This window comes from Mus caroli, unplaced genomic scaffold (genome assembly GCF_978045245.1).
Source record: "Mus caroli unplaced genomic scaffold, Mus_caroli_1 scaffold_2, whole genome shotgun sequence".
Classification (NCBI taxonomy): Eukaryota; Metazoa; Chordata; class Mammalia; order Rodentia; family Muridae; genus Mus; species Mus caroli.
This window is the reverse complement of record NW_028227257.1, coordinates 76,529,911-76,556,562: the sequence shown is the minus strand read 5'-3', so window position 1 is coordinate 76,556,562 and position 26,652 is coordinate 76,529,911. Positions and strand designations below refer to the sequence as shown.

The following is a 26,652-nucleotide window of genomic DNA, read 5'->3' as shown; positions in this document are numbered from 1 at the left end:
AGCTGAATAAGCAAAGGTCACCCAATCAGGTGTCAGGCTGGGAGAAGTGACTGTCGGTCCTAATTAAGGCCCAAGCCATATATGGCGCTCTAATGCCAAAGAGCTGGTTTGCTGATGGCAGTCCATTTCTAACCCATGCTGCCTCTGTCCTTGAGGACCAGCCCCTATGTGCCTGGTCCCCAGTGAGTCAGCGTGCAACCACATTTCTGTAACAGCATCCGTTGACAATGTACTTAGAGATGGACGGTCCCTGAGCTGGATTCTACAGCTCTAATCAACCCTGAGTCCAGAAGGGACAGGTCCATTTCACAGGGAGGGGATGCAAACGGCACCAGTGACAGAATTTAATAGTCACCATGAGAACAACAGAGTTGTGTCAGGGCTTTAGTAAAAGCCTGGGATACAGGAAGGTTTCCATGGGCATTGGTGTTTCCAAGGGCAGCAGCAGTCAGCTAGGCTAGGGTGGGGGAGACTGTTACCCCTCCCCACACACTCCCAGATCCAGAAGAGGCATGGGGGGGGGAAGGAGGTGAACCTTGTCAGTGTACATGTTTAGTTTGGTTCTAAGTGAGATAGAAAATAAGGGATTTAAAGCAAAGGAATGCATTCTAGAAGATTCTCTGGACTACAGGCTGGCAAATAGATTGAAGAAGACAGGTATGAAGACAGATATGTGTATAGGGTTGCAGAAATTTCAAGTAAATGATGGTGACAGCAGGCACTAGGCAGGTGGCAGTGGGGGTGGTGGTGGAGCGAAGGGATATTCAGGAGTGAGAGTGGGAAGAGCTGGTGTCTGGTCACCATGGTCAGCCGAGGCTAGTGCCGGGGCAGGGAAGAGGAGCCCAGCGGGTGTTTCTGAATGGAGTGGGACTGGGAGAAGGTAAGGATCTGGAGAGGGGAGTGGGGGATAAAACCCAGATGGCATAATTTTGAGAAACTGAAAGAGATACTGTATTCTCTGCTGTGCCTAGCTTCACGATTTCCCATTTTAGGATAAGATACGTCTCGAGATATAATTTCCTTTCTTTCTTTGTGGGTCGAGGAGGAAGGCGGGACGTGAGCACTCAACACTGGCGTGCTCTTTCAAATAATGTGTCTAATGCTTTTTATAGAAAACACTGTTACACTACTGGAAGCATGCTATGCCTGCTAGGCTTGCTGCAACCGGGGAGTGGGACAAAGGAGAGAGCAACCCCACTTTGCTCATGGCTCCAGTATCACCAGCCCCAAAGAAATTACCTGACATCAAGAGAAATTCTGGCTTCCTCCTGCGTGTCTTAACTGTCTACTTGGCCTCTGCCAATTAGGAAAGCCTTTCTGAATGGTGTAGGACTTCCCAAGACTTTGTGTTAAATGAATCACATTGTTTATTCATGTGAGACATCCCCGGTGTACTTCACCAAGCACGCTGAGTTCTGGTATTCCCTGACCCACTGGAGTACTTGGGGTTTTCCTGGGCACCTCTGACATCAGAACCAATCCTGAGACTAGAATCCATGTCATCTAATGTTCCCTCCTCTGAAACTAAGAGTCGAGGTTTCTCAACCTTGACATATGGATTAGTCTGTTTCTGCCTTCCCACCTCATGTGTGTGCGCCTGTGCATCCGTGTGTGCACGTGAGTGTGCATGTCCATCACACACTCAACTGAGTGCATGTATGTATTCAGTTGTGTTCTATGCATGTCTTTGCATGTGGAGACCAGAGGACAGGTCCAGGTTATCCCTCAGGTACTACCCACCTTGTTTTTGAGAGAGGGTCTTTCACTGCAGCTCATCAAGTAGACTAGATTGACTGGACAGTGAGGCCCAGGGGTCTGCCTGTTTCTCCTCTCCCCCAGCTCTGGGATTATAAACTATCATACCCAGCTTTTTAAAAACACGGATTCAAAGAGGTTAACTAGGCTCCTTGTGTTAAGCACTTTAGCAACTGAGTGTTGTCCCCAGCTGCAGGCAGTCATTACTGTGCATACTGAGCACTGGAGAATGTTAAACATAATTCTAAGTGCCTACAAGTTCCAAGTAATGCTCCCCTCCCCAAGTGTGACAACTATGATGGCAAAGCCAAGTGCCTCTTGGAAAGGGCGGGCAAGAGTGCTCCTGATTGACAAGCACTGATTTGGCACTTTCTATCACATCTCTGAAGTCAGGACTGCAGAACAATAAGACAGTGACATCTTACCTGTCTTCACTAAGAACTTGTGGGACATCTGACAGTCCAAGTTGGATGCCATCCTGCCAGTTGTGACCATTGCAGTAGACACAGCCGGAAAAGCAGCATCTGTGTTTCCTGCCTGCAAAGATGGCAGTCTCGTGGCCTTTACTGATGCCGTCATGGACGTCAGCGCAGCTGTGATTGTCAGTGGGCGGGGTGTGGATGCTCTGGGTGTGTCTGGCCTGGTAGGATTAGGGAGACCAGTGTGCATGGCTTGTGGCTTCTTGGGGAGGTGTGTTGTGGACAACAGGCCTGACACGGAGCCTGTTGCCCCTTGCATGGTTGTGTGTGTGCTCAGGCTGTGTGCTGTCCGGGCAAGCATGTAGGTTGGTGTGAATGGAAAGGCTGTATGGATGGTCCCTGCTGTCACCTTTGGGCCTGATGCTGCCTTGTTGGTGACGTTTTTAGCTAGAGCAGTGGTCAGACTGCTCTTGGCTAAGCTGCTGCTGCTGCTGCCAGTGCCCTTAGCAGTGAGTGCCGCAGACAGTGGCGCTGGACTTGATCTTCTCAGAAACAATGTGGTGGTGGCGGTGGCTGCTGCAGTTGCTGACAGTTCTCCTTTGGAGGACACAGAGGTTTCCACTGCAAAGAGAGAAAAGGAAAAGTTTGTCACTGGACCGGGATGCACACACCACAGTCTTGATGATGAAGGAATGTTGCTTATGAGCTTGCTAGTGTAAGAAGGCTCTGCATTCCAGAGTTGCAGAGGGGAGAGCTCAGGGAAACAGCTTTAGGTTTATTAAGTCAATCAGCCATAACGAGAATGCCGCTTACAGCAAAGCCATGGTTGTTGATAACAAGGACATATATTCTGAATACTTTAAAAAAAAATCAGGTAGGCTGGATGGATCGGCGGCCTGCCTGCCTGGAGCTGCACCTCACTACTGAACGAGGGGAGGCAGGCTGCTTCAAAGCAAAGCTGAGCATCTGTGTGAAGCTTGAAGATGCTTTGGCCGGAAAAAGCAGTCATACCTGTTTTCTGGGTACCAGGAAACAAACTACCTGTGTGAGTGGCTGCACCTGTCCATTTCTTGGGACGCCGGGAGGTTCGCAGCACTTTGGAAGGGGTCCTGGAAAAGGCACCGGTTGGTACAGAAGGTGAGGCTGTAGATGAGTGATATTCCAGGACACTCTGGAATGGTGGGGAGCCATTTTCCCCTGGTGATAGATAGATGTCACTGGAAATTTGTGAACCTGTGTCTGTTCCGTCTGAAAGCATTTGGTGCAAGCTAGCCGCAGAAGCTAAACTTGGCCAGGTTGGCCAAAAAGGATGGGCCGGCCCGATGGGCAGTTGTGACATAGGATGTTGACTTGTGGAGGAGTAGAAATGAACCATTTCTGTGTCAAAGTCTCTGGCATGCTTGCCTGTGGGCGGGAAGTCTGTGTGGCTTTCAACTACGGCCTCTTCTGAGGGTTGGAGAGGCTGGCTGGTCCTGGGACTGAGGACTGGGTCCTGGAAGTTAAAGCTGTCTGCAGCCACCAGCTGCCCAGCAATCTCTTTGAAATTCCGAGATTGTAATGCATTGGCAGCTGAAGTTGTACCACCGGGAAGAGCCGCTGAAGCTGGACGAAGTTCCCGATGTGTGGAGTTAATTGTATGAGTGTTTACATCGTGATTCGTTTGCTGCTGCGAGCCAGATATCCCCGATTGTGTGGAGAGGGATGCAGTTTCTGCTGAAAGAAAGCTCCAGAAAACATCTGTGGCTGCTGGCTTTCTCGTGCCTCCCATTGTTGGGAGACCATGGACGTCGGTGGAGGAGGGAAGTTCTGTCACCTGTTTGGAAGCCGAAGCTGGCAACTCTGACTGGCTTGTGACAGCTGCGAGAGACTCCAGCTTGGTGCCGGAAGAGTGAGGAGAAGGAGCTTGTGTGGTGAGCGCGGATGACGGAGGTGACCCTGGAGGAGAGAGGTCTGTTCTTAGTGCTGTCATGATGAGAGGTGAGAGATGACCTGTGTTAAAATCAGAGGTGGATCCAGTCACTGCACGACGACTGGGGGCCTCTTTCGTTGGCAGAGCCCACAGAGAAGTTGTCCCGTTTGCCTTTTCATTTGTCCAGAAAATGGCTGCTGCCCTATCCTCCTTTTGCTGAGGAAATGTCCAAATTGTAGGAGGAGGATTAGGAAGTTTGCTTGAGAGAAGCTGTGTGGCTGCATCAGGAAGGTACTCATCATGGTCACCTTCTCGGGACAAGGGTGCCTCTGGCACAGGGGCTGGAGAGGCATGGTGATCCTTATTGGGCTGGAGGACAGTAAGCAGGGAGAGAGGGGTGCCTGTCCCCTTCAGTGGTGATCCAGGAGCTGCCTCAGGATGGACCATTTGCCCTTGACTGAGTGTAGTAAGAGGCTGAGGAGGCGGCACCAAAGAGGAAGGTTTGTTTTCTGGGAAGAGGGTGGGCTTTCTGGAACTCTCTGGCACTTCTGACAAATGTGGCCAGTTGGCAAAACTATTTGTAGGAGGAACAGGGGCTAGCTCTCTGCTGGTCATCACTGACTCTGCAGTCTGGGATCGTGGGGCCCAGGCCCCATAGCTTGCTGCCGCTGTGCGCAGATAAGTGGGTAATGACTCTGCACCGTGCCCTCTGACAGGCCCCGCTGTGAGGACTGGCTGGGTAGATACAGGACTCAAAGCCTCTTCCCACATGGGCCGTGAGGAGGTTCCACCTGGAAGGCCTCCAGGGGCTAGGGAAGGGAGAGACAGGTGGTCTAGTTCTGCTATGGAGCTCAGAACCCCAGGACTTGGGGAAGCTGCTGGGCGGGGACTCTCTGATAGGGACGGCTCAGAGTACTGCTTTGCAGAGGGTGTAGAAAAGTCTAGGCGAGGGGTACCTATGAGAGTCTGGGCATCTCTGGATGGAAAGAGGTTTGTTTTATGAAAAAATGGGTTCAGAACATTAACTGGGCTCTGACCTGAAGAGGAGTCAGCTGGTGTCATTTGGGGAAACAAAGGCACTTTGGTGGGATGCTGTACTGGCTTAGGAGGGGGGATGGAATGTGGTGAATCAGGGGCCAATGAAGATGATGATGGTGGAGGGAGAAGAAGGGAGCTGTCTGACCTCAACGGATGCTTTGAAAGGAAAGGCATCCCTACCGGGGGCTGTGATGGGGAGACAGCACTCGAGGTGGCTGATGGGGCTGTAGGTAATGGGGGAAGCATGCTGGTGCGAGGCAAACCTGACATGTCTGCTGCTTCTCTTCCCCCTTCAGGCCTTGTTTGGACCAGAGTCTCAGTGGGGTCCTTGGCAAGATCCAGGGAGGCGCTATGTCCACTTCCTTGGTAAAGGGATGAAGAGAAGTCCACATGTGCCCTGGTCCTGCGGTGTGCCTTGGGCAGAGGTGTCTGGGATAGCTTCAGCAAGGTTGTGTTGTCAGGAGGCTGCCCCAGCACATTCTTGAATCTGTCTGCTGCTGAGGAAGACTTGACTTCCGAGAAAGGCCATGTTGGTGAAATTGGTAACAATTTCCCAAGGGGAAAGGACTCTGAGGTCGGAGTGACATGTATCTGTAGATTGTCTGTCCCTGTGAAAGAAAGCATCCACATGAGATGTGGGATCAGGATGCGGCTGCAATGGGCAGGCGCTGGAGACAAGGAGCAGGCAAGACAGGTCCTGCCTGGCCACGGTCCTTCCGCTCATCACAGAACCCTCGTGAAACAACTCAAACAAGGAACGAAGTAAGTGCGATGTATTGCAGGAAAACCACAGGGAAGTGCTATAAAAATTCGTCTTTGATGAAGGGATTTTTTGAGACAGGGTCTCAGTTTGTAATTCATATCTATTAACCTGCTCTCCCTCCCATGGCTGGGAGTAACGCATGTTCCACCACGCCTGCTTGATGAAGGGATTTTTAAACAACATTGTGGGAGACACTCATGTGTTTAAATAGGTTTCTATCACTTACTAGGCTTAAAGCATAGAAAAATCAGAAAGATGTGGCTGCCTGCAGCTAGCAAATGATACCAAAGTAGACATGATCCAAGAACCCATGATGCACAAGGAATGTGAAAAATATACTCAAGGAAATATCTCAAGGATAAATGGCTTCAATAGAATGTACTTCTCTTGGATTTAAAAGGATTTCTGGTTCTTTGTTCATGCTGTGTCAAGGAACAGAAGGGATTTATTTCACATTAGGTTATTTCCAAAAGAAAAATTATTCATATTCCACCTAGGACAGGAGACACCTCTCAAAAGGTCTGGTGTCACTAGAAGCACCTGCTGAGATCAGAACTGTCAGCACAATGTATGATGCCCAGCAGGAAGGTGAGGAGAGATTGACAGGTAGGAGTGATTGATGCACAGCAGGAAAGGAGGGCGTGGAACATGGAAGTCTGGGATGCCGCATGCCCTGCTCTCCCATTGTTGATGACCCCTCCCTGGCTATTCTGGGTTGGTGGTGCAAAAAGTAGCTAAATGTTCTTAGTTAATACTTTTCTTCTTACTACCCCACATGCATGCGTGTGTGTGTGTGTGTGTGTGTGTGTGTAAGAGTATCCACGCATGTGGGTGTGTAAGGTATCCATGCATGTGAAGGCCAGACACCACCCTTAGGTGCCATTTGTTTTTCAAGAGCCGTCGTCCACAGTTCTTTGAGACAAGATCTCTCACTGGGACCTAGAAGTTGCCAAGTAAGCTGGGCTAACTAGCTAGAAGGTCCCAGAGGTCAATCCTCCTGCCTACACACCCCCCATGCTGGGATTACAAGCATGCACCAGTGTGCTTAGCTTTTTAGTGGCCTCTGGAGAGCAAACTCAATTAGTTCCTCTTGTTCCAGGGGCAAGGACTTTATCAACGGAGTGGTCTCCTTGGGCTCTAATGCTTTAAGCGTTTTAAATGAAAGGAATGATACTTGAACAGATTTTTACACTCTTTGTGAAAACAGTAGAGCTATTTGATAGAATCCGCTTATTAGGAATTCAGAAGGTCTGATTGATAAATATCTTCAGCCACCCAGAGTTGGGCACGTGTCTCTGACCTCGGTTGCATATATAAGGACAACAGACACAGCTAAACTACTCCACCCAGCTACTGTGGGGCGAGCAAATAAACTTATGGAGGAGGAGGGACCAGCTGTCTATGCAGAAAATCTCGAAACAAACAAACTCTGATTACAGCCTGGGCTTGCTTTCATGTAAGAGGAGCTGTGGACCACAAAGGGGACGCCCTCTGCTGGAAGAGTGCAAAAGCAGGTCGGTATGAGGGGTTCTCCCTCCCAGGCCTAGGCTGCATCTCCAGTTGCTTTTCTCAGGGACTGTATTCTGCCAACCGAAAAAGGAACAACTGGAGAAAGTCTTATAATAGGAAGGCTTTGAGAATACACAACAGCCTCTCCATGACAAAAGCTGAGCTGTGATTGTCTTCTGAGATGGTTTTTCCAGTTTCCCCTTGTGCAGCTTGGAGAAGGAAGGATGGACGGTGTCTTTCACCCTAAGTAAGAACATGTAGACAGCTTTCCTTTTGATCCTCTGTGCTCTTGTGATTTCCCTTTTCCTTTTTAAAATAAAACTTTAAATTATTTTAACTTTATATGTATGGGTATTTTGCCTGCATGCATCTGAGCATACCACATGCCTGTCTGGTGCCCATAGAAGAAGGTGTCATAGAAGAACTGGAGTTACAGATGGTTCTGAGCCACCATGTGGGTACTAGGATTCGAACACTGGTCCCTCAGAAGAGCAATAAGTGCTTTTAATCACTGAGCCATCTCTATGGCCCTGTATTCTTGTTTTTTAACTTTTTTCCATAGTTAGGATTGAGATATAAGAAACTGGCCTCAAGTCATTTTAAGGGTTTGTCAGGTTTAAACCTACACTGCCAACATCCTCAATGGGATGGTTACATTATGTAAAAACCAATGTCTTTTGAGTAAGGCACCCTCAAAAGGCTGACTGACTCCTAATAGCCACATCAGAACCCTTGGGCCTCTCTATCTGCAGGACCCCACATTCTCTATGGCCTCAGCTAGGCAAAGCCACTTTCAATGGACAACAGGAGCATTGTGCAGAGGTCCTGGTTCTTTTTGGGACCTGCTTCATGGTTTACAGTGGAAGCTGTGCTTCAGTGTTACCACACGTGACTTCTCGAAGGCAGCTGCAGTTTCACATGGAAGGCACGTGGCATGGCTTCATCCTCCCCACCCCCCATCCATGTCGTCTCCCACACAGCCTATGGAGTGTTTGCATCTAACCGGTTGTGATGCTCGTGATTGAACAGAACCTCTGTCTGAGATAGTTCTACATCTTGTTATTTTACAGTTACATTTTAAAATCTTTCCTAATGATAGGATCCCTGTGTGCTTTTATTAAAACAGATTCAACCGTTGGTTGGATTTCAGAGTCAAAACTAACTCATCTTGTTTCAAAGACATAGTGTGGTAATGAAGAAGGATGCTTGGGCCAAGCAGCTTTTGCTTTGAGCAAGATGTTCTCTCACAGCCATGCTGCAACGGGGAGGAGCGGCTGCTAGGAGGAAGCACGGGCTTCGCTGACCACAGCCGGAGGAGGCTGATGAAAAACCCCAGACTAAAGTGAAGAACGACAGCCTTGGGTGAATTTGTTCCTTCTGACTTGAATCCAGGGCTTCCCAAGGGAGCCTTTACTCCCTCACACAATTCCCAATGGGGAGGCAAGTGAAGTCCGAAGCGTTTTAAGAAGTGCCATCTGCTGTGCTCTGGTGTGACATGCATTAATACTATCTCCACCTTCTGAGCACATGAACTCATGAAGCCTCATGAATGAACGTCTTAAAATACCACGATGATGGGCTGGGCACCATGTGACAAGCTTCTAGCAATAAGTTATAAACAAAAACAAAAAGTGTGGCTCCTGTCAGAGACACTTAATGTTGAAGGAAAACACTCTAGAGATCACTGTCTGGGCCAGTGACATGTCTCAGCAGATGAAGGTGACACCAAGCCTGACAACTTGAGTCAGCAATGTGTGTGTGTATGCAGGAACGTAGAGGTCAAAAGATAACTTTTGGGCATCATTTTCTGTCCTACTATGTAGGTCCTGAGAATCGAGCTTGAGACATCTGGTTTGGTGGCAGTCTCTTTTTATGTCATCTTGCTGTCTCCAAGTATTGAATAATTTAATTCAACTGACTTTTCAGTATTCAACCCTTGGAATATGTGTTGGATATTTATCAAGCACTGTTGACTTCAGAATGTAGTAACTTAAAAACAAAACTATCAACGACATACATGAAGCTGAGGGAGTAGCCATATTCACCGATTAGCAAGTGACAGCCACTGAAAAGATGATTGGGGTGAAGAACTGCAGAGAATAGTGTATCAGATGGTTTACAGAGTTAGTTTCAGGACAGGCAAGGCTAAAAACAGTGAAACTATGTCTTGAAAATAACCCAAATAATAGTAGTAGTAATAATAATAATTAATAATTAATAATAATAATTAATAATAGGCAAGAACTTCCTGTTATTACATGAGATTGAAAAGCTCTACACAGCAGAGGAACGTATCAGCCGAGCGGACATACAGTTTACAGAAGAAGAGCAAGCCAGCCATGCTTCAATCTAGATCCAGATCTGTTACATCTGGATAGTGCATTTAGAATCTATGAAGAACTGCAAGATTAAACACCACAAACATGAAGCTGCCAGTCAAAAAATGGGCCAATGAGCTAAAGTCATCTCAAAAGAAGAAATACAAGTATCCAACAAATAATTATTGTAATGTCCAACCTCCAACCATCAGGTAAATTAAAACTTCTTAGAGGATCTGTCTCTAAGACAGATCTGTCACCACAGGCAGAATAACTGTCATTTAAAAAGCAATAAGGATGTAATGAAGGAGAAACCCTTATTCACTGTGGGTAAAAATGTAGATTGGCGAAGCCACTATATAAATCAGTATGAACATTTATCAAAAAATAAAAAATAAAACTCCCATACGACGCACATACAGAATTCCTGGGCATAAAACTGAAAGACCTCTGTATCTCATCACTGAGACACCTGCCCAGCCATGTCTGTTACTGTTCTGTTCACAATAGCAAGGACATTGAACCACTTAGGTGTCCATTAGCAGAGAATAGATAATAATTATTCAACTGTAAAGAAAAGGGAAATGTACAGAGAAACATTCCAAACTAGAAAATTCTCTAAGAGAGGCAATCCAGGCAACAGGTAACGCATATACCATGTGTCCTCTCCCGTACACGGATTCTAGCTTCTACGTGTTTATGTCTACATGTATGTGGGATGAAGGTGGATGGAGGCCATGCAACTAGAAAGGAGCCATGAGAGGGGTGAGGAGGCTTTAGGTAAGGGAGGGGGAGGATAATAGAAATTGTGACATGGGGGTCAGAAGGAGAATACTGGGAATGGAGGGGTACTGCGGGGAGATGGGAGAGAGGAGCATGGAGAATAGGTTTAGACAAACTTAGTGTGTACGAAGGTATCAAAAGAAACCTATTATTGTGTGTGGTGATTCAAAAATAAAACAGTAAATTAAAATTCTAAAACTGAGTTAGGATCCAGTCATGGTTCTTTGTACTGCTCCCCCAGGACGACATTTGAGTGTCACATTAAGAAACTGACATGGATGTATTCATGTGCACCATTGCATGCAGTACCCAGGGAAGCAAGAAGAGGGTGTCCAAACCCCTGGTCCTGGAATTACAGGTTGCTGTGAGCTGCCATGTGGATGCTGGGAACCCAAGTCAGGTCCTCTGCAAGAGCAGAAAGTGTTTTTAAATGCTGCCTAGCTATATCTTAAGTTCTCCAAATGCATATTGAATAAAGGATACATTCTAGGAGATTATCTTGGTGAGATCTTACCTTGTAAAGAGGGGTCCCTGTCTGCTTGCACTGAGATCCTGGGCAACACTCAGAGCTTTATGAGTGTCACAGCCTAGCACCCTGAAATATCAGTGTTGTCAAAAGCTGCGGACAAAGAGCTTATCTCTAAGGATGAAGATGTGATCTTGAGTTAGATGTAACATTGGATGGCTAGGGCCTTCGGGAGGCATGCTGGCTAACTGTACCTGCCATTGACCTTAGGGACCCGTTTTATCTCTCTGTTCTGAGGGCTGTCACAAACATTTAAAGAGACTCATTGACAGGGGTCAGAATCTCTCTGAATCACATGGGAAGGCTTTTCTGAAACATTCATTTATTTGTATGTGGTGTCCTTGATCAACCCCCTACCCTCCTATTGTGTTCTCCTAAGGATTATGCATCTACAGGCTATAGTAGCCTCATGTTTACATTGTACATCCATACCGTTTACAACAGTACAAGCATATCTCCTATAGATCATTCCATGAATCCAGACATGGAGGTCAGAGGGTAGCTTGCAGGAGTCAGTTCTTTCTTTGCTCCATATGTATCCTGGAGATCAAACTCAAGTCATCAGGCTCCATACTAAGTGCCTTTACCCAAAAGTCCTCTGACCAGCCATGGAAAAACTTTTTGGATGTGTTATTTAACTGCAGACCAGGGGAAGAGAGATTATAGCTTAATAATAAAAGAGAGTCCTCTAATTAATAAGATTGTGGGAAGCACAACGAGCTGGTTTAAGTTAATGAGCTCATCACTTCACTACTACACATACCCGAATGTGCATCTTTCATATTGATTCATCTCTTCCTCACTTCCTTCATTTCTTCCCTTCTCCCTCCTCCTCTCTGTCCCCCAGCAAATGACTGCTCTATGCCACACTCTGGAGTAAGCAATGTCTTGGAGGAAGAAAGGATGACCTCTGGCTTCATGGAACATACTGAGCTATAGGAGATAAGGATGTAACGTTGACATCCTCACAAATGTAAGCATGAGGCTACTATAGCCTGTAGATGCACAATTCTTAGGAGAACACAGTAGGGAGGGTAGGGATTTGATCAAGGAAGAGGAGAAGAACAATACTGAGAAAGTATCAAGACCCAAAGAACAAGGGAATGTAAAATGCTCCATGCAGAGGAACAAGTATATACAAAGACCCTGCAACAGAAAACAGGAGTAAGAACATGAGGAATAGGGCCTGGAGAGATGGCTCAGTGGTTAAGAGCACTGGCTGTTTTGCCCGAGGAGTCAGTTTTAATTCCTAGCACCCCCATGGTGACTCACAACTATCTCTAACCCCAGTCCTGGGAGACCTGACAGTCTCTTCTGTCAGTGGACACACATAATGCACAGACATACACCCAGGCAAAATACCCATACACACAGAATAAAATTAAAATGAAAAAAAAAAATAACTACAAGAAGGTAGCCAATAGTTTTATCAGAAGAGTGAGGAGGGACATAGCATGAGATAAAACCTCAGGCGTGGGTGTTTGCTGGATCACAGAATTGTGTGGGTTTCAGGTTGGTGGAGAGGGCTGGGGAATAGGGAATATTTGGGAGCAAAGCCATGTTTTGGAAGAAACATTCTACCTCTGGACTGAGGAACAAACTGACAAGAGTAGATGGCAGCAGACCAGTCAAAAAACACCCGCAAGGGTCCAGCAGAAGGCGGCAGGGAGCTGCAAGGAAAGCGGACCCAAGACTCCTTTGTGGCCCCTTGCAGTCTTTAGAGTTTGGGATTCCAGGATTTCCCTAAGCACTTTTGTGTGCACGCACATGGCAGCCCTTTTAATGGCTGCAATTTTTCTTTTATCGCTCTGAGTGGGAGGTTTCCTCCTCCCCCTTGAAGCTGAGTGGACCTGAGTTTGTTCTGCCAACTAGAGTGTGGCAAAATAATGCCATACTATGTCATAAAAAGCCACACAGCTGCAGCTGAGTACCTGGGAAGCTGCCCTCCCTGTTCTGGAACCTGGGAGCCACTCTAAACAGCCCATGCCACAGGCAGATGATACTCCAGACTAAACCAAGCACCTCAGACAGACAGCATACACACTTGATAAAAGCTGCCCCTAGATCATTCTGCCCTCAGCAGTTTAAATCTCTGCAGCTGTGTAAGTCTTTCCACCCAGTGCCTGGACACCACAGAGCAAAGATAAGCTGTCTCCATGGTGCACTAACTAAATTCCCAAATTGTGGGCATGTTAAAGTGGGCACTGTCAACACTGAGAGAAGAGTGGGAAGCTGGGCATCAAGAATCACTGGCATAGCACATGTGGGGTTGTGTCTTTCATTTCCAGGAAGTGGGTCTCTATAGCCTTTATTAGATTCTTGACAGGTTCTAGGAACCAAAAAAAAGGTACCTTTCATATTACTGAAAAATTATTATAGTTTTTTGAACAATGTCTTTGCTAATTAAACAAATTCATCTGTATTGCTCCTGTCTAAAGGAAATACGGGGACAAAATGTGGAGCAGAGACTGAAAGAAAGGCCATCCAGAGACTTCCCCACCTGGGGATCCATCCCATATGCAGCCACCAAACCCAGACACTATTGCTGGTGCCCAGAAGTGCTTGCTGACAGGAGCCTGATATAGCTGTCTCCTGAGAGGCTCTGCCAGAGCCTGTCAAATACAGAGGCAGATGCTCACAGACAGCCGTTGGATTGAGCAGGGGGACCCCAATGGAGGGGTTTGCCACCTCATAGGAAGAACAACAATATCAATCAACCAGAAATACCCCCCACCCTGAGCTCCCAGGAACTAAACTACCAACCAAAGAATATACATGGAGGGACCCATAGCTCCAGCCGTATATGTAGCAGAGGATGGCCTTGTCTGGCATCAAACGAAGGGGTGGCCCTTGGTCCCATGAAGGCTTGATGCCCCAGTGTAGGGGAATGCTAGGGTAGTGAGGCAGGAGTGGGTGGGTGGGGGAGCACCCTTGTGGAGGCAGGGGGGCGTTTGGGATAGAGGATTCTCAGAGAGGAAACTGGGAAGGGGGATAACATTTGAAATGTAAATAAACAAAACAGCCAATAAAATTTTTTTAAAAAGAAACCCTACAGATAGAAGAAATGTTCTTTTTTCCACTTTTTATGGTATGTATGTATATATGAGTGTATATGTGTGTGTACCCATGAATGTGGATGTGTATGGTATGTGTGTGTACTCACATACGTGGATATATATGTGTGTTTGGGTGCTCATGTATGTGTGTGCTGTGTGTGTTGTATGTGCATATACCCATGTATGTCGATATAAGTGTGTGTGCTATGTGTGTTCCCACACATGTGAATGTATGTGTGTGTGTCCATGTATGTGTGTATGCTGTGTATGTGTTGTATGTGTGTGTGCTCATGCATGTGGAAGCCTACATTGATATCAGGAGTTATCTTTAATAAGGCTTTTCACCTTATTCACCAGCCAGGTCTCAGTCAAACCCAGAGTTCACTGACATGGCTAGTTTTGCTATCTAGCTTGCTCTGCGAATACCCTGTGTATATGCTCTGAGGCTGGAGTTACAGCTTGCAGACGCCTTGAGGCCCCCAGCAGGCATTTATTTACCCGGGTCCTAGGGATCCAAACCCAGCTCCTTACACCTGCCCAGCATTTAGCCTCTGAACCATTTCCCCAGCCCAGAAGAACATTTTACAAGTCAAAAATGAGAAGTTAGATGGTGCTTATTCAAAAGAGGAAACAGCTAGGAACACACCTAGGATTCTAGGACTCAGGAGGAGGATGCAGGAAAAATGAGGAGTTTGAGGTCAGCCTTGGCTACATACATACTGTGTCTGGGCTAGATGAGACACCATCTCACACATAAATAAATAAACAAAATGGGAGGTAAATTTAGAGACAGGCTGTAGAAAGCTTAAGACACATACAAAGGAAGGCAGGGAGGTGAAAGTCTAGTCCAGGTGATATGTCTGGCCAGCTCTGAGATGGCCATCATGGTCCACTGCTGGCCATTCCTTCTGTGATATCCCTCCTAGAGATTGAGAGGGACCTGTGACTTACTTCTAAACAAGACAAGGAAAGGATACAGTGACCTTATCTATGCCATTGCCCTAGCAGACTTTTCCCTCACACTGGCTTCCTGAGGTAAGAAGCTTGATTTGTGAGTCCTTGTGGCAAAGACCTCCAGTCACGAGAGACCATGAATGGCTGGCTCCTGTGTTGACAGCCTTAAGGAAGCCAGGCCCCCAGTGTGGCAACCACACTAAAAGTTCTGCCTTTAACCCCAAGTGAGTTTGCCTGTGGATTCTTCCCCAGTCACATCTCCAGAGGTCCATGCAGCCTGCCAACACCATAATTACAGCCCGGAACCCTGGACCAATGAAGTTTCCCTAGCCAGGTGACCCATAGAGACCATGAAATAATAGCAACTCCTGTCGAGCCATTAAGTTTGGGGCAATTTGTTACATTGCAGTAGAAAAATCAATACAGGGACATGTGTAGTAGCCATGCCTGCAATTTCTTCACTTGGAATGCTGAGTGCAAGACATGGCAAGATTCTATTTTAAAGTGTAAGGAAAGGAGGGAGGGAGGGAGGGAAGGGAAGGAGGCGGGAGAGGGAGGAAGAGATGGAGGGATGGAAGGAGGAAGGAAGGAAGGAAGGAAGGAAGGAAGGAAGGAAGGAAGGAAGGAAGGAAGGAAGGAAGGAGCAATAGAAGGCAGTATGGTAAGGCAGAAGTGCAGGAAGATGAGACAGAGTTCAGGTTATCACGGTTGATTTGGTAGCATGAAGGATGGTACACGGTTGGTTTCAAGATAAGACAAAAAGAAGTTACTGCATCCATTGAACTACCACAGTGAGTTGTGAAATAAGTCTAACATAGTACCTGGGATGTGAAGCGAATGAAGGCTTTGCAGAGAAGCAGCATTGCCATAGCAGCAAATGGATTAGGATGTTGCAATGAGATGGGATGCCCTCTCATTCCTGAATCCCATTGTAAAGGGGAAGAAAAATAGTGGGCCAGTCTCGTAATACAACTTTATTGGATTTTCCCTAATGAACTCCTATAAATAGTGTGTGTGTGTGTGTTAGTATCCATGTGTTCATACACATAGAACTGTTGGTATGTGTATTTGTGCGTGCATGCACGTGGAAGCCAAAAGTCAGTATTAGGTGTCTTCCTTGGTCACAATAGCTATTGTTTGAGATAGGATATGTCATTGAACTTGGAGCTCAATGGCTGATGGGATGGCAAGTGAGCTCTAGGAGTCATTTAGTCTGCACACACCTCCCACAGTGCTGGGTGCAGAAGTCTGCTGCTGTGCCTGGCTTTTTGGTTTTGTTTTTACATGAAAGAAGGGGATTTTGGAACTCGGGTCCTCATGTCTGCACTTCAAGTACTGTACCTGCAGATCTACCTCCCCAGTCCACTCTGACTGACCTCTCGGTCTCATACCACCTCCACAGTCCTTTTCAATGTAGAATGACAGACTACTCTTTGCCATCAAGTCATTCTAGATATGGTTAAGTTGACAACCAACAATAGCCATCACATCTAAGTTGGGGTCTCCGGGACCTTTTTAAAGCTGAGCTTGGGTGTGTGCTCATACAACCCTAGTGCTATAGGTGATGAAATAGGTGGGGACTGGCTGGCCAGCCAGTGGAGCCCAAAGAGAGAATTTCAAGTTCAGGGAGAGACCCTATTTCAAAAAATAAGGTGGGTTCTGGAGAGATGGTTCAATGGTTAAAAGATCTTGCTGTTCTTCCCAAGGACCTGTGTCTGATTCTTATCACCCACATGGTGTCTCCTGTAACTCCAGTTCCATGGAATCTGACTCTATCTTCTGACCCCCCCCAAAGGTTCCAGACATGTAGGTGGTATACAGACATACATGCAGACAAACACTCATAGACATGAAATAATAATATATAAATGATAAATGGATGGATGAATAGGTAGGTAGATGAAAAGATTAGATAGATAGATTAGATAGATAGATAGATAGATAGATAGATAGATAGATAGATAGACAGACAGACAGATGTATAGGAATGGAACATCCTTTATTTAAAAAAAATAAGATAGGGGCTAGGGAAATGGTTCAGTTATTAAGGGCACACAATTCTCTTGGAGAGAAACTAAATTTGATTCCCAGCATCCTTGTCAGGTGGCTCACAACCACCTATAACTCCAAGTCCAGTGGGATCCCACACCTCTGGTATCCTCGAGCACCAACACTCATGTGTATATACTGGACACAGACACACACAGACACACACTCATAGACACACAGACATGCACACACCACTCTGACCCCCAGGTCTTAGGGCTGAGCCTTCTGGTTTCATCAAACAGACCTTTGTCTCCAAAGCCCCAAGTCTGAACTTCAGACACACCCACTCAGATTCAGCCCTGCCCTGGGCTGTTTTCTGACCTTTAAAAAATGACTTTCGCAAGCTAGACACAGCTGTTCCTTCCCAGTCAGGCTGTCTTTCTTGCACTGCTGGAGCACGGGGGAGAAGCAAGTGTTCCCTGGCCAGCCCAGCTGAGATGCTAACCATAGCAATGAGGCTTTCCCCATCACTGCCCAGGTTTCCTGAGAAACACACTTGACCACAGCCAGCTCCTGATGTAGAACATGAAGTCAACCACAGAGTAAAGGGTTACAGCACACTGTTTCACACTCCAGAGAAAAACGTCTGTGGCTTGGTACAAGCCCTACAGCCAGGGTGCTGACCTCAAACTCTACCCTTCATTTTGGTGTGTGAACTTGAGCTGGTTACTTAACTTTCCTGTGCCTTAATTCTTTCACCTGAGCAGTGAGAGTAATTCCAGTGCTGATCTCAGGAATTGTAGAGTTAAGACTCAGCCATACTTGTGAAGCCCTCAGAACTGTGCCTGGCACACAATGCCCACACAATGCTGGCGATCTGGGACTCACAACTGGCCAGATGTAGAGTATAAGGTTGAGGTATGCTCAGCCCCCAATGGAACCTCTATCTTATACTCCTTTCTCCCAAAAGGTTGTTGCAGAAGGAGAAGAAAGATTGAAAGGTAACTTCTAGAAAATGGAATTTTCCAGTCGGGACAGGACCACTGCACCTAAGGACTTGCAGTGAGCTCTGGCTGCATGCACAAAAACCTGCACAAGATAAGCCAGTGCATTTGCAACAAGAATGTGGAAGGGGCCCCCTAAACCCCATCCCTAGCTGAGGAGCTTTTGGTAACTGATAGCTACTTAAAGGAGGAAAAAAAATCAATTTTCTGTAGGGAATTGGCTCTGGATAAATAGCTCATGTTCCAGAGCATGGCCCTATGCCCATGGGCATGCAGACAGCACTAAACACACTTAAGGATTAAAAACAGAGCCCATGAAGTTGGGAGGGTATGGGAGTGTCTCTGACTCTTGTGGGCTCTTGGGACCCTTTTCCTCCTTCTGGGTTGCCTTGTCCAGCTTGACATGAGGATGGGTGCCTTAGTCTTATCGTAACTTGCTATGCCAGTTTGATTGATATCCCCAAAAGGCCTGCTCTTTTCCAAAGGGAAACAGAAAGAATGGATCTGGGGAGAAGGGAGGTGTGGAGGCTGGAGAGGAGGGAGGGGAAACTGGTTGGGGTGTAATGGATGAAAGAAAAATAAAAAATGAAATAAAAACAGCACATGAAGAAGAGAGGGATAAGAGAAAACAGGATATGGGGTGTGCTGGCTGGTTTTGTGTGTCAACTTGACACAAGATGGAGTCATGAAAGAGAAAGGAGCCTCCCTTGAGGAAATACCTCCATGAGATCCAGCCATAAGGCATTTTCTCAATTAGTGATTGAGGACGGAGGGCCCCTTGTGGGTGGTGCCATCCCTGGGTAGTAGTCCTGGATTCTATAAGAAAGCAAGCTGAGCAAGCCAGGGAAAGCAATCCAGTAAGCATCCCTCCATTTGGTTTCTGTATCCATTTATTTCTCCAAGTTCCTGCTCTGTGTGAGTTCCTGTCCTGACTTCCTTTGGTGATGAACAGCAGTATGGAAGTGTAAGCTGAATAAACCCTTTCCTCCCCAACTTGCTTCGTGGTCATGATGTTTGTGCAGGAATAGAAACCCCGACTAAGATATGGGGTAAGTGGAAGGGGAGGGAACAAGCAAGTGGATGTGACCAAAACACATGTGCACATGAGTGAGACTCTCTCACAATAAATATATTATACAATACACTGGATACCATTGTTGAAGACTCAGGCTAGTGTTCATGTTATTATTACATCTTCATTTGGTAAGACAGGAGGGTCATGGCCACACTCAGCAGCCACTTCCTCAGAGGGCTTGGATGCCTGGCAAACTCAGAAAGCCCTGTGAGGTCAGAGCCCCACACGACCATTTTCCCTTTTCTTCCATATCCATCCTCTTACCTTGTTCTTCCTGGTACAGATCCTAGTTAGGGATGCTGCTGCTGGTGGTGTGACAAATGTCACAACCAAAAGCAGCTTGGAGAGGCTTTATTTCAGCTTACAGTAGCCATCCATCATGGAGAGAAACCAGAGCAGGAACCCAAGGCAGGAACCTGGAGCCACTGTGCCGAGAGTGGAAGGGGACACAAGGCCCCAAGCCTAGCTCAGAAGCTACCCTCAGTTGATAACCATTCACAAAGGAAAAATTGTGTTCTCCCACGGAGTCTCACTGGGTACATATACAAACCACACATACGGGCAGGCCCCGTGCCCAGCATTGGATGGCCATCACAAACCAAACTCAGTGCTATTTTTGGAAGTTTGTTGCCTTGTAAAACTTTGTCTAGGCTTTTTCTTTTTCTTTTGTTTTAACCTTACAGATCTTTTGCTCATATTATGATATTCAGGGGTATTATTTCTGTGTATGTGTTTTTTTAATGGGATTTCTTTGTATGAATATGTTCATATCTCTATGTTAATACATGTTATTTGGGCTTTTCATTGGCTCATTTTTGTTTTTTACCCATTGATTCATTTATTTGTTTTGTCCTATTCTGGTTTATTTGCTTTAATGTTATCATTATTGTCATTATTATTATTATTATTATTATTTTAGATGCCATAGAGGAGCATTGTTTACTGGCTGGTTCCTTGTGCTCACTCAGCCTACTTATAAAGCCCAGGGCCACTGCCCAGGGATGACACTGCCTCACCAAGCTGGTCCCTCCCACACCAACCATTAATCAAGGCAATACCCCACAGACTTGCCTACAAGCCAACTGAATGGGGGCATTTTCTCAATGAAGACAGATATGTGTAGATTTGTGTCAAGTTGACAACACAAATCAGCACAATGCCTGTGAGGTAGATGACAAACATGGTCACTCCCATCTTGCAGGACAGGGAGCCAAGATTCAAAGAGTTCAACTGCTAGCCACGGTCACAGAAGCTCACACACTCTGACTCCAGCTCCCCAGGCTCTCAGCACCACATGATGAAGAGGGAATGAACTCCGTGTCTGGGTTTGGGGAACGTTCTACCCTGCTGGAGTGACTTGCCCAGATGGAGTCCACACAGAAGCTGCCTCTTCTTCCAAGTTTGAAGCTCTCGCTTGCTATGCTGCTGCTTCGGCAAGCATTACCCAGCATAGCTCTAAATCACCGAGACCTGTCAGGCCTCCATTCCCAGAAGGCCAAAAGAAATGGATTAAAAGCCATCACTGTGCTGGAACATCCGACCCACACTTTAATATAAGACACCCACTTATGCACTTTGCAATCCCTTGCAAGGAGCCTAAGTTCTAAAGTTTGGCGCCCAGAATCTTCCTGCCCAAGATGATTCCTCCTGGGCCTTTTTAAAACAAAACGCACCAGTTAATAGAACCCGACTGCCATCGCTTGAAGGGATGCCAGCCAAAGAGAAAGCTCTGCTTACTGAATCAACAGAAACATCACAACTTTCAAAGCTCTTCCACAGCTATTTTCTGTTTTAAAAACTTTATTGCTTTCAAACCATTTGTGAAATGGCTCTTAAAATGAAGCTGGCCCTTCCCCACAGACACCCCATTAGAAGAGTGATATAATTTCACCTTCCTCTGGGCTTATACGATTGCCATGGTTTAAATGGGAAACGGTCCCCATAGGTTCATGTGTTTGGTCCCAGCTGGTGGCTCTGTTTTGGGAAGTTGAGGGTCCTTTGGGATGGGATGGGACCTGGTTAGTGGAATGAGGCCAGCAGGTCCTGACTGTCTGATATACCTGTTTACAGTTCCAACTTGTTCTCTCTGCTTCTTGGTACCATGTGTTCCACCATGGACGCCCCCCCACCCCCCGCTGAGCATGTAACCGCTCAAAGCCAACACATCCTCCTTTCCCTGAGTTGCTTCTGCCAGGTATTTTGGTCACAGAGATGAAGAAGGTAACTAAGTCGGTGACCATGAAAGAAAACTTAGAATCAATCTAGGCAGGTGGAAGAAAAAGAAGGGTCCTGCCACTCCCGCTTCCCCCACCACCGCCCATGTCACTCCACAGGGACCCTACTTCCTGACTCTGTTCTTGGAAAGGCTGTGGTTCACAACCCAGACTGTGAGCACATTGCACATCCAACTCCGCCCACGTTCTTTTCTTCACTTTAACCCTCGGAAAGCATTGTTCCACGGAGAGGGGCTGTATGTTATTCCCCAAAGCCGCCATGGAATTACACTTTAGTTAGCGATCCCAACAGCTATCACACTAAGTTTGTTTATCAGTTCTATAAATAAGCCTCTTTTCCTGAGCTTTCAACACCACTGTCTCTGTGCAGTGGGTACCTAGGGCACTGGTAACCCATGGGTCCACTTTCTCCAGTGAGGCTCCACAATCTTACCCAACAGCACCCCAGCTAGAGACCAAGTGTTCAGACACACACGGCGACGGAGACCTATCACATTCAAACCACAGCATTGTACTCTTGAGACAAAGTTATCACTATGGAGCCCAGGGTGGATCAAGTCATGATCTTCCTGCTGCAGCCTCCTGAATCCTGGAATTCCAAATGTGCACCACCCACCATCCTCAGCTCTCCAATCATTTTAATCACTTATTATTACACATTGAATGATATATAATGTGCTCTCTGACATGAAGATCTCTGTCATGACGATTAGATAGCTATGATCCTCACATGAAGGTAGCTCGGTGTCACAGCTCAGAGTGTGGGATTTGGAGTTCCCAGTCCAACTACCTCACACCAGCTGTATAAACTGAGGCAAGTTATCCTGTCCCTTGGGGCCTTTTCCTTTTCAAGGTGTGGCTGATCATATCCATCTCGAAAAGCTTAAAGGCATTAATCCATTACCATAGCCCGGAATATGGTCAATAAATATTATCATCAAAATGTAGTTATTATCATCAAAAAGTCTTAAAAGGCTTTGGGGACACATTTTCCCCAGAACATCAATGGTAGGTCTTTACATACTGCCTTCTGTCATTGGCTTTTCTGATCCACTCGGAATCTCTGTCCTTTCTCAGCATGATTCTGCCTGTTTTCTTCCAGTGAGCCCCTGAGAAAGTCACTCATTTAACACTCTTTTCTTTTCTTGTTTTGGACACATCATGTCCCAGGTTGGCCTTTAACTCTCTTCGGAGCAGATGCCTTGCAGTCCTGACCCTTATGGCTCCACCCCCCCTAGTGCTGAGTTTACAGGCCTGCACTGCCGCACCTCACAGTACAGATAGTGGGGACTGAACCCAGGGCACTCTGGGCTCCAGCCCCAGTCCTATCCTGCATCCTTAAGGTTAGTGAGACTCTAATGCCTCTGTATGAGGTCCTTCAGCCTAACATCCTCTTATTTACACACTCAAGCAACTGAATGTGGAGACAGCTTACTTAGCAAAGTCATCAGCTGCACACTTTCCCAAGCAAGCATGAGGAGTTGGGGGTATAGTAAATTGTAGTTATAAACAGAAATGTATATGTGTTCTTCAATCATGTGTCTATTATATGTGTATCAAGTAATAATAAATTAGTTAATAATATGTAGCTTCTTGAATAGCAAAATTTTTATAAGGTTCCTAGTAGCCAGCACAGGTATATACGCAAGCATATGCGCACGCGCACACGCACGTGTGCGCGCACACACACACAACACACACACACACACACACATATAGATACACACAGAGAGAATGTAAGGCTTCTCAGTGTACTTAAGGACCAAATGATGTAACTCCAAACCACACTCTGACCCCTCATGCTCCCGGAGGCTGTCGTGTAGAACTCCAGCCCTGATCCACTTATACTGGCACAAGACAGGCAAGAACTTCTCACTCATTTTGTGTCTGAGTATTCTGTTGTGTTAAAAAGAAAACAAGCCTCCTTGATTTGAGGCATGCAGACAACTTGGCATCCGCTACACCTGACAATGAGTGCATTGGAGAGGGAGAAAGGCTTCTCTATCAGAAACACTTTAGGAAGTCTCCAAGGGGAGATCCACAAGCACACAAGCACACACGGCTCAGAAAAGCCTGTGGTAAACAAAGGCACCGCTTAACCCAGAAAAGCCCACAGGAGAGGACTGTGGAACTCTGCTCTTTCTTCTTTTCATTTGGTGAGGCCTACAACCGTCCCAGGGAAGCAATGCTCTGAAGAACACCTTGAGAGAATTCCAGCTTAGATCATTTCAGAGTCGAAGTCATTGCCCTTGAGCGATACCAGGCTCTGGAGTGAGGATGGGGACAAAGGAAGGAAAACTGAACCGCTGGGAGGATTGAGTGCATCGTGGAATCAGAAAACCACTCCACAGCTGAGGGTGGACTTCTTTCTCAGAGTCTGCTCTCAGGCTTATTCACACACAGCCATACACACCATTGTCTCAAGGATAACGGTGCTGTAACGAACACAAGGAGTCAGCGTCATTACACTGATGGGTCCACCACTGTCAGGCACAGTAATGGAGGGAAGACAGCAAGCTAAATACTGGAGTGTCTTCCTCTCCAGATGGAGGTGCTACATGGATGTTGATGGATGAGTCTATTTGAGGGGGCCAAAGAAGCAAAATTTTACTAATATTAACAGTAAACATCATCATTTATTTATTTATTTAGGTCTCTTGGGTTTTGTTTTGTCTTGTTGACATAGGTCTTATTATGTAGTCAAGGCTAGCTTTGAATTTTTGATCCTCCTAAATGATTAGGCAATGCCTTTCTGAATGCCGAAATTTCTGGCATACACCACCACACCCAATAACTTCTACATTCATCAATGACTGACTAAGCATACATTTTACTACAGAAATATAACTCTATTAAGATGCATAACAGTATTTAAAGATGTGTTATTTCAGATTCTCATAAAAAAGAAATTAGAGACGAGCTTTATTAGCACTGAGTCATGACTGAGCTGATTACCTCTAAGATTAAAATAAAAGGTAAAGAAGATGGTATTTTAGGTGGATACGGCCTTAAAGGTTTTCTCCCCCAACATCCCTTTTGTGGGGGGTGGGTTTCAAGATAGGATTTCTCTATGTAATCCCAGCCAGGCTCTGGAACTCACTGTGTAGATCAGGCTGGAACTCAGAGATCCCCCTGCTTCTGCCTCCTGAGTGCTGGCATTGAAGGTGTGTGCCATCACCACCTCTGTGTGTGACAGTTTTGCTTCCCATCCCCATCTCCAGAACTGAGTGCTCTACCACTGAGCTAAATCCCTAACTCCTCCCCCAAGACTGTTAACAGTACCAAAACTCAAAATATAACCAGGGGCAGGAAGGGGCATAGATGGGACAGGATCAACCAAGACAAAGTACGTATGAAAATGCTCTAAGGAAACCTGTTAGCTGATAGGCTAATTTTAAAAATTAAAATTAAAAAAAACCTAAACATCCCATTTATAGCTGATAATTTTCATTTATAGTTTATTTGCTTCAAAGGGTTATATATGTGGTTGTATCAATATAGTGTTTACTTTAAAATGGGCATTTTAGTAGGGGGCTCCTTTGGTGTACACACTAGTAAGATCTACTTACATTAGATTTACTCATTGGTAGTTCACCTCTGTCTCCTAGTGCTTTGACTTAATAAACAGTAATGAAAAGTATCAGACCCATGAGGAGAGACTCATGGGTTTTCCTTTTGCTTCAGACTTTCAGACTAATCTGTGACTAGCAATGGAGTCTCAAGGTGTCTGGCTATAATGGGAGGGTGGGTTGGTCCCAGAGAAGAAACTGAGATCCCTTTTAGGACTCAGCTTAACCACCACAGACACCATTCTTCTGCAGTAAAGTCGAGTCCACCCTGTATACCATCTGGTAGGGTCTGGAGGAGGATGTCTGTCTAACCACCTTGTTCTCAAATGATGAGTCCACTGTCAGGGCATCCCCCTTGTATGTAAACTCCTCATCAAACCCATAGAGCATCTACCTCTTGGCAGATACTAGCACTTGCTATTTCCTGCAGCTCTGCATCTCTCTAAGGCTCATGGATGTAAGCACGTGAGATTTCCTAGCAATGTTATCAGGAAGAGGCTAATTTTCATCTGCAGGTAGAGAAAAACTAAACATCTAGGGGCTAGGGTGATGGCACACGGATAAAGTGCTTAGGATGCTCAGCACCCATGGGACTGCAGGGGGCTCTGGTGGTGTAGTTATAATGTTAGTGATCAGGAGAAGAGATCGGAACCCCTAAAGCAAGCTGGCTAGCTAGGCTAGCTGACCTAATGAGCTCTACGTTCAAGGTAAAACATTCTGTTTCAGTATATAAAGTGAAAAATGATTAAGGAAGAGACCAGTCACTAATCTATGACCTCATGCACACACACACACACACACACGCATGAGAGAGGGAGAGAGAGAGAGAGAGAGAGAGAGAGAGAGAGAGAGAGAGAGAGAGAGAGAGAGAGAGAGAAACAATTTACACGGAGTCCATCAGTTTGCACGTGTCACAGCTAAGGCTTTAACTGCAGCTGTCTGGTCCCTGAGTCCACATTCCTAACCTCAACCAGGTCCTGCCTCACTAGAGGTTACCTAAACCTGTGTCTCACCACAGTTAACATTCTTTAAGGAATTTGAAAAGATCGCACCTTTAAAATGTTGCTTATAAAAACCACATTGCTTAGCACATGGTTTCTAACTGCTAGTCCAAACGCCAGTCCTTAAAGCCACACTTTCCTGCCACTAAGACAAACAAACCTATAATGTCGTGTGTGCATTTAAATACACACATCTATCGTTATGTACGTATGCCCATTGACACACTGCTTTCTAGGGAGGTTTGCAAAGTTGGATCTTGCTGGAAGAAGAAGGCCTTGAGTGTTTGTGTCCTTAAGCCACTTCCAGCTTGTGCTCTCTGCTTCCTGCTGCAGTTCAGGATATGTACGCTCGACATTCATTCCCTACTGACATGCCTGTGGCTTGCCGTCACCCTTGCCACCATGACAGACTCTTATGTATCTGGAACCATAAGCCAAATAACACCATCACCCTATAAGTTGTTTGGTAATGGTCCATTATAATAGCAGCAGAAGGTAACTTATACATCCTCTCACCATAAAAGGTATGAGAAGGAGAGTGGGAAGGCATCTTTGGAGACAATGGGTACATTTAGGGCATTGAAACAATGACTCTTTGGTGGTCCAGACTGTGTGCTTATTTCCAAATATATTCAGTTTATATAGGTTAAGTATCTTCAGTGTTTGTACATTGGTCTTATTGAATGAGCTCTAATTGACAAAGGAGCTTTTTAACAAGATGACTGTGCTGGCCAGGAGGAGGTGGCTCAG

General features: G+C 46.1%; 1 protein-coding gene across 6 annotated transcripts in view; it reads right to left on the bottom strand.

The window, feature by feature from the left end:
- Kiaa1549l (KIAA1549 like) overlaps positions 1–26,652 on the bottom strand; it is a 295,926-nt gene that overhangs the window by 116,746 nt on the left and 152,528 nt on the right. For 2 of the 6 annotated variants that reach the window (XM_029474421.2, XM_085834608.1), the window contains exons 2-4: positions 5,385–5,729; positions 3,216–4,892; positions 2,181–2,795 (exon numbers count right to left, since the gene is read on the bottom strand). In XM_029474421.2, coding sequence (XP_029330281.1) covers positions 2,181–2,795; positions 3,216–4,892; positions 5,385–5,729 — 2,637 coding nt within the window. Of the gene's footprint in view, positions 1–2,180; positions 2,796–3,215; positions 5,730–26,652 lie in introns of all 6 variants that reach the window. The other 4 variants (XM_029474422.2, XM_021156233.3, XM_085834607.1 and 1 more) reach the window with 3 other exon arrangements.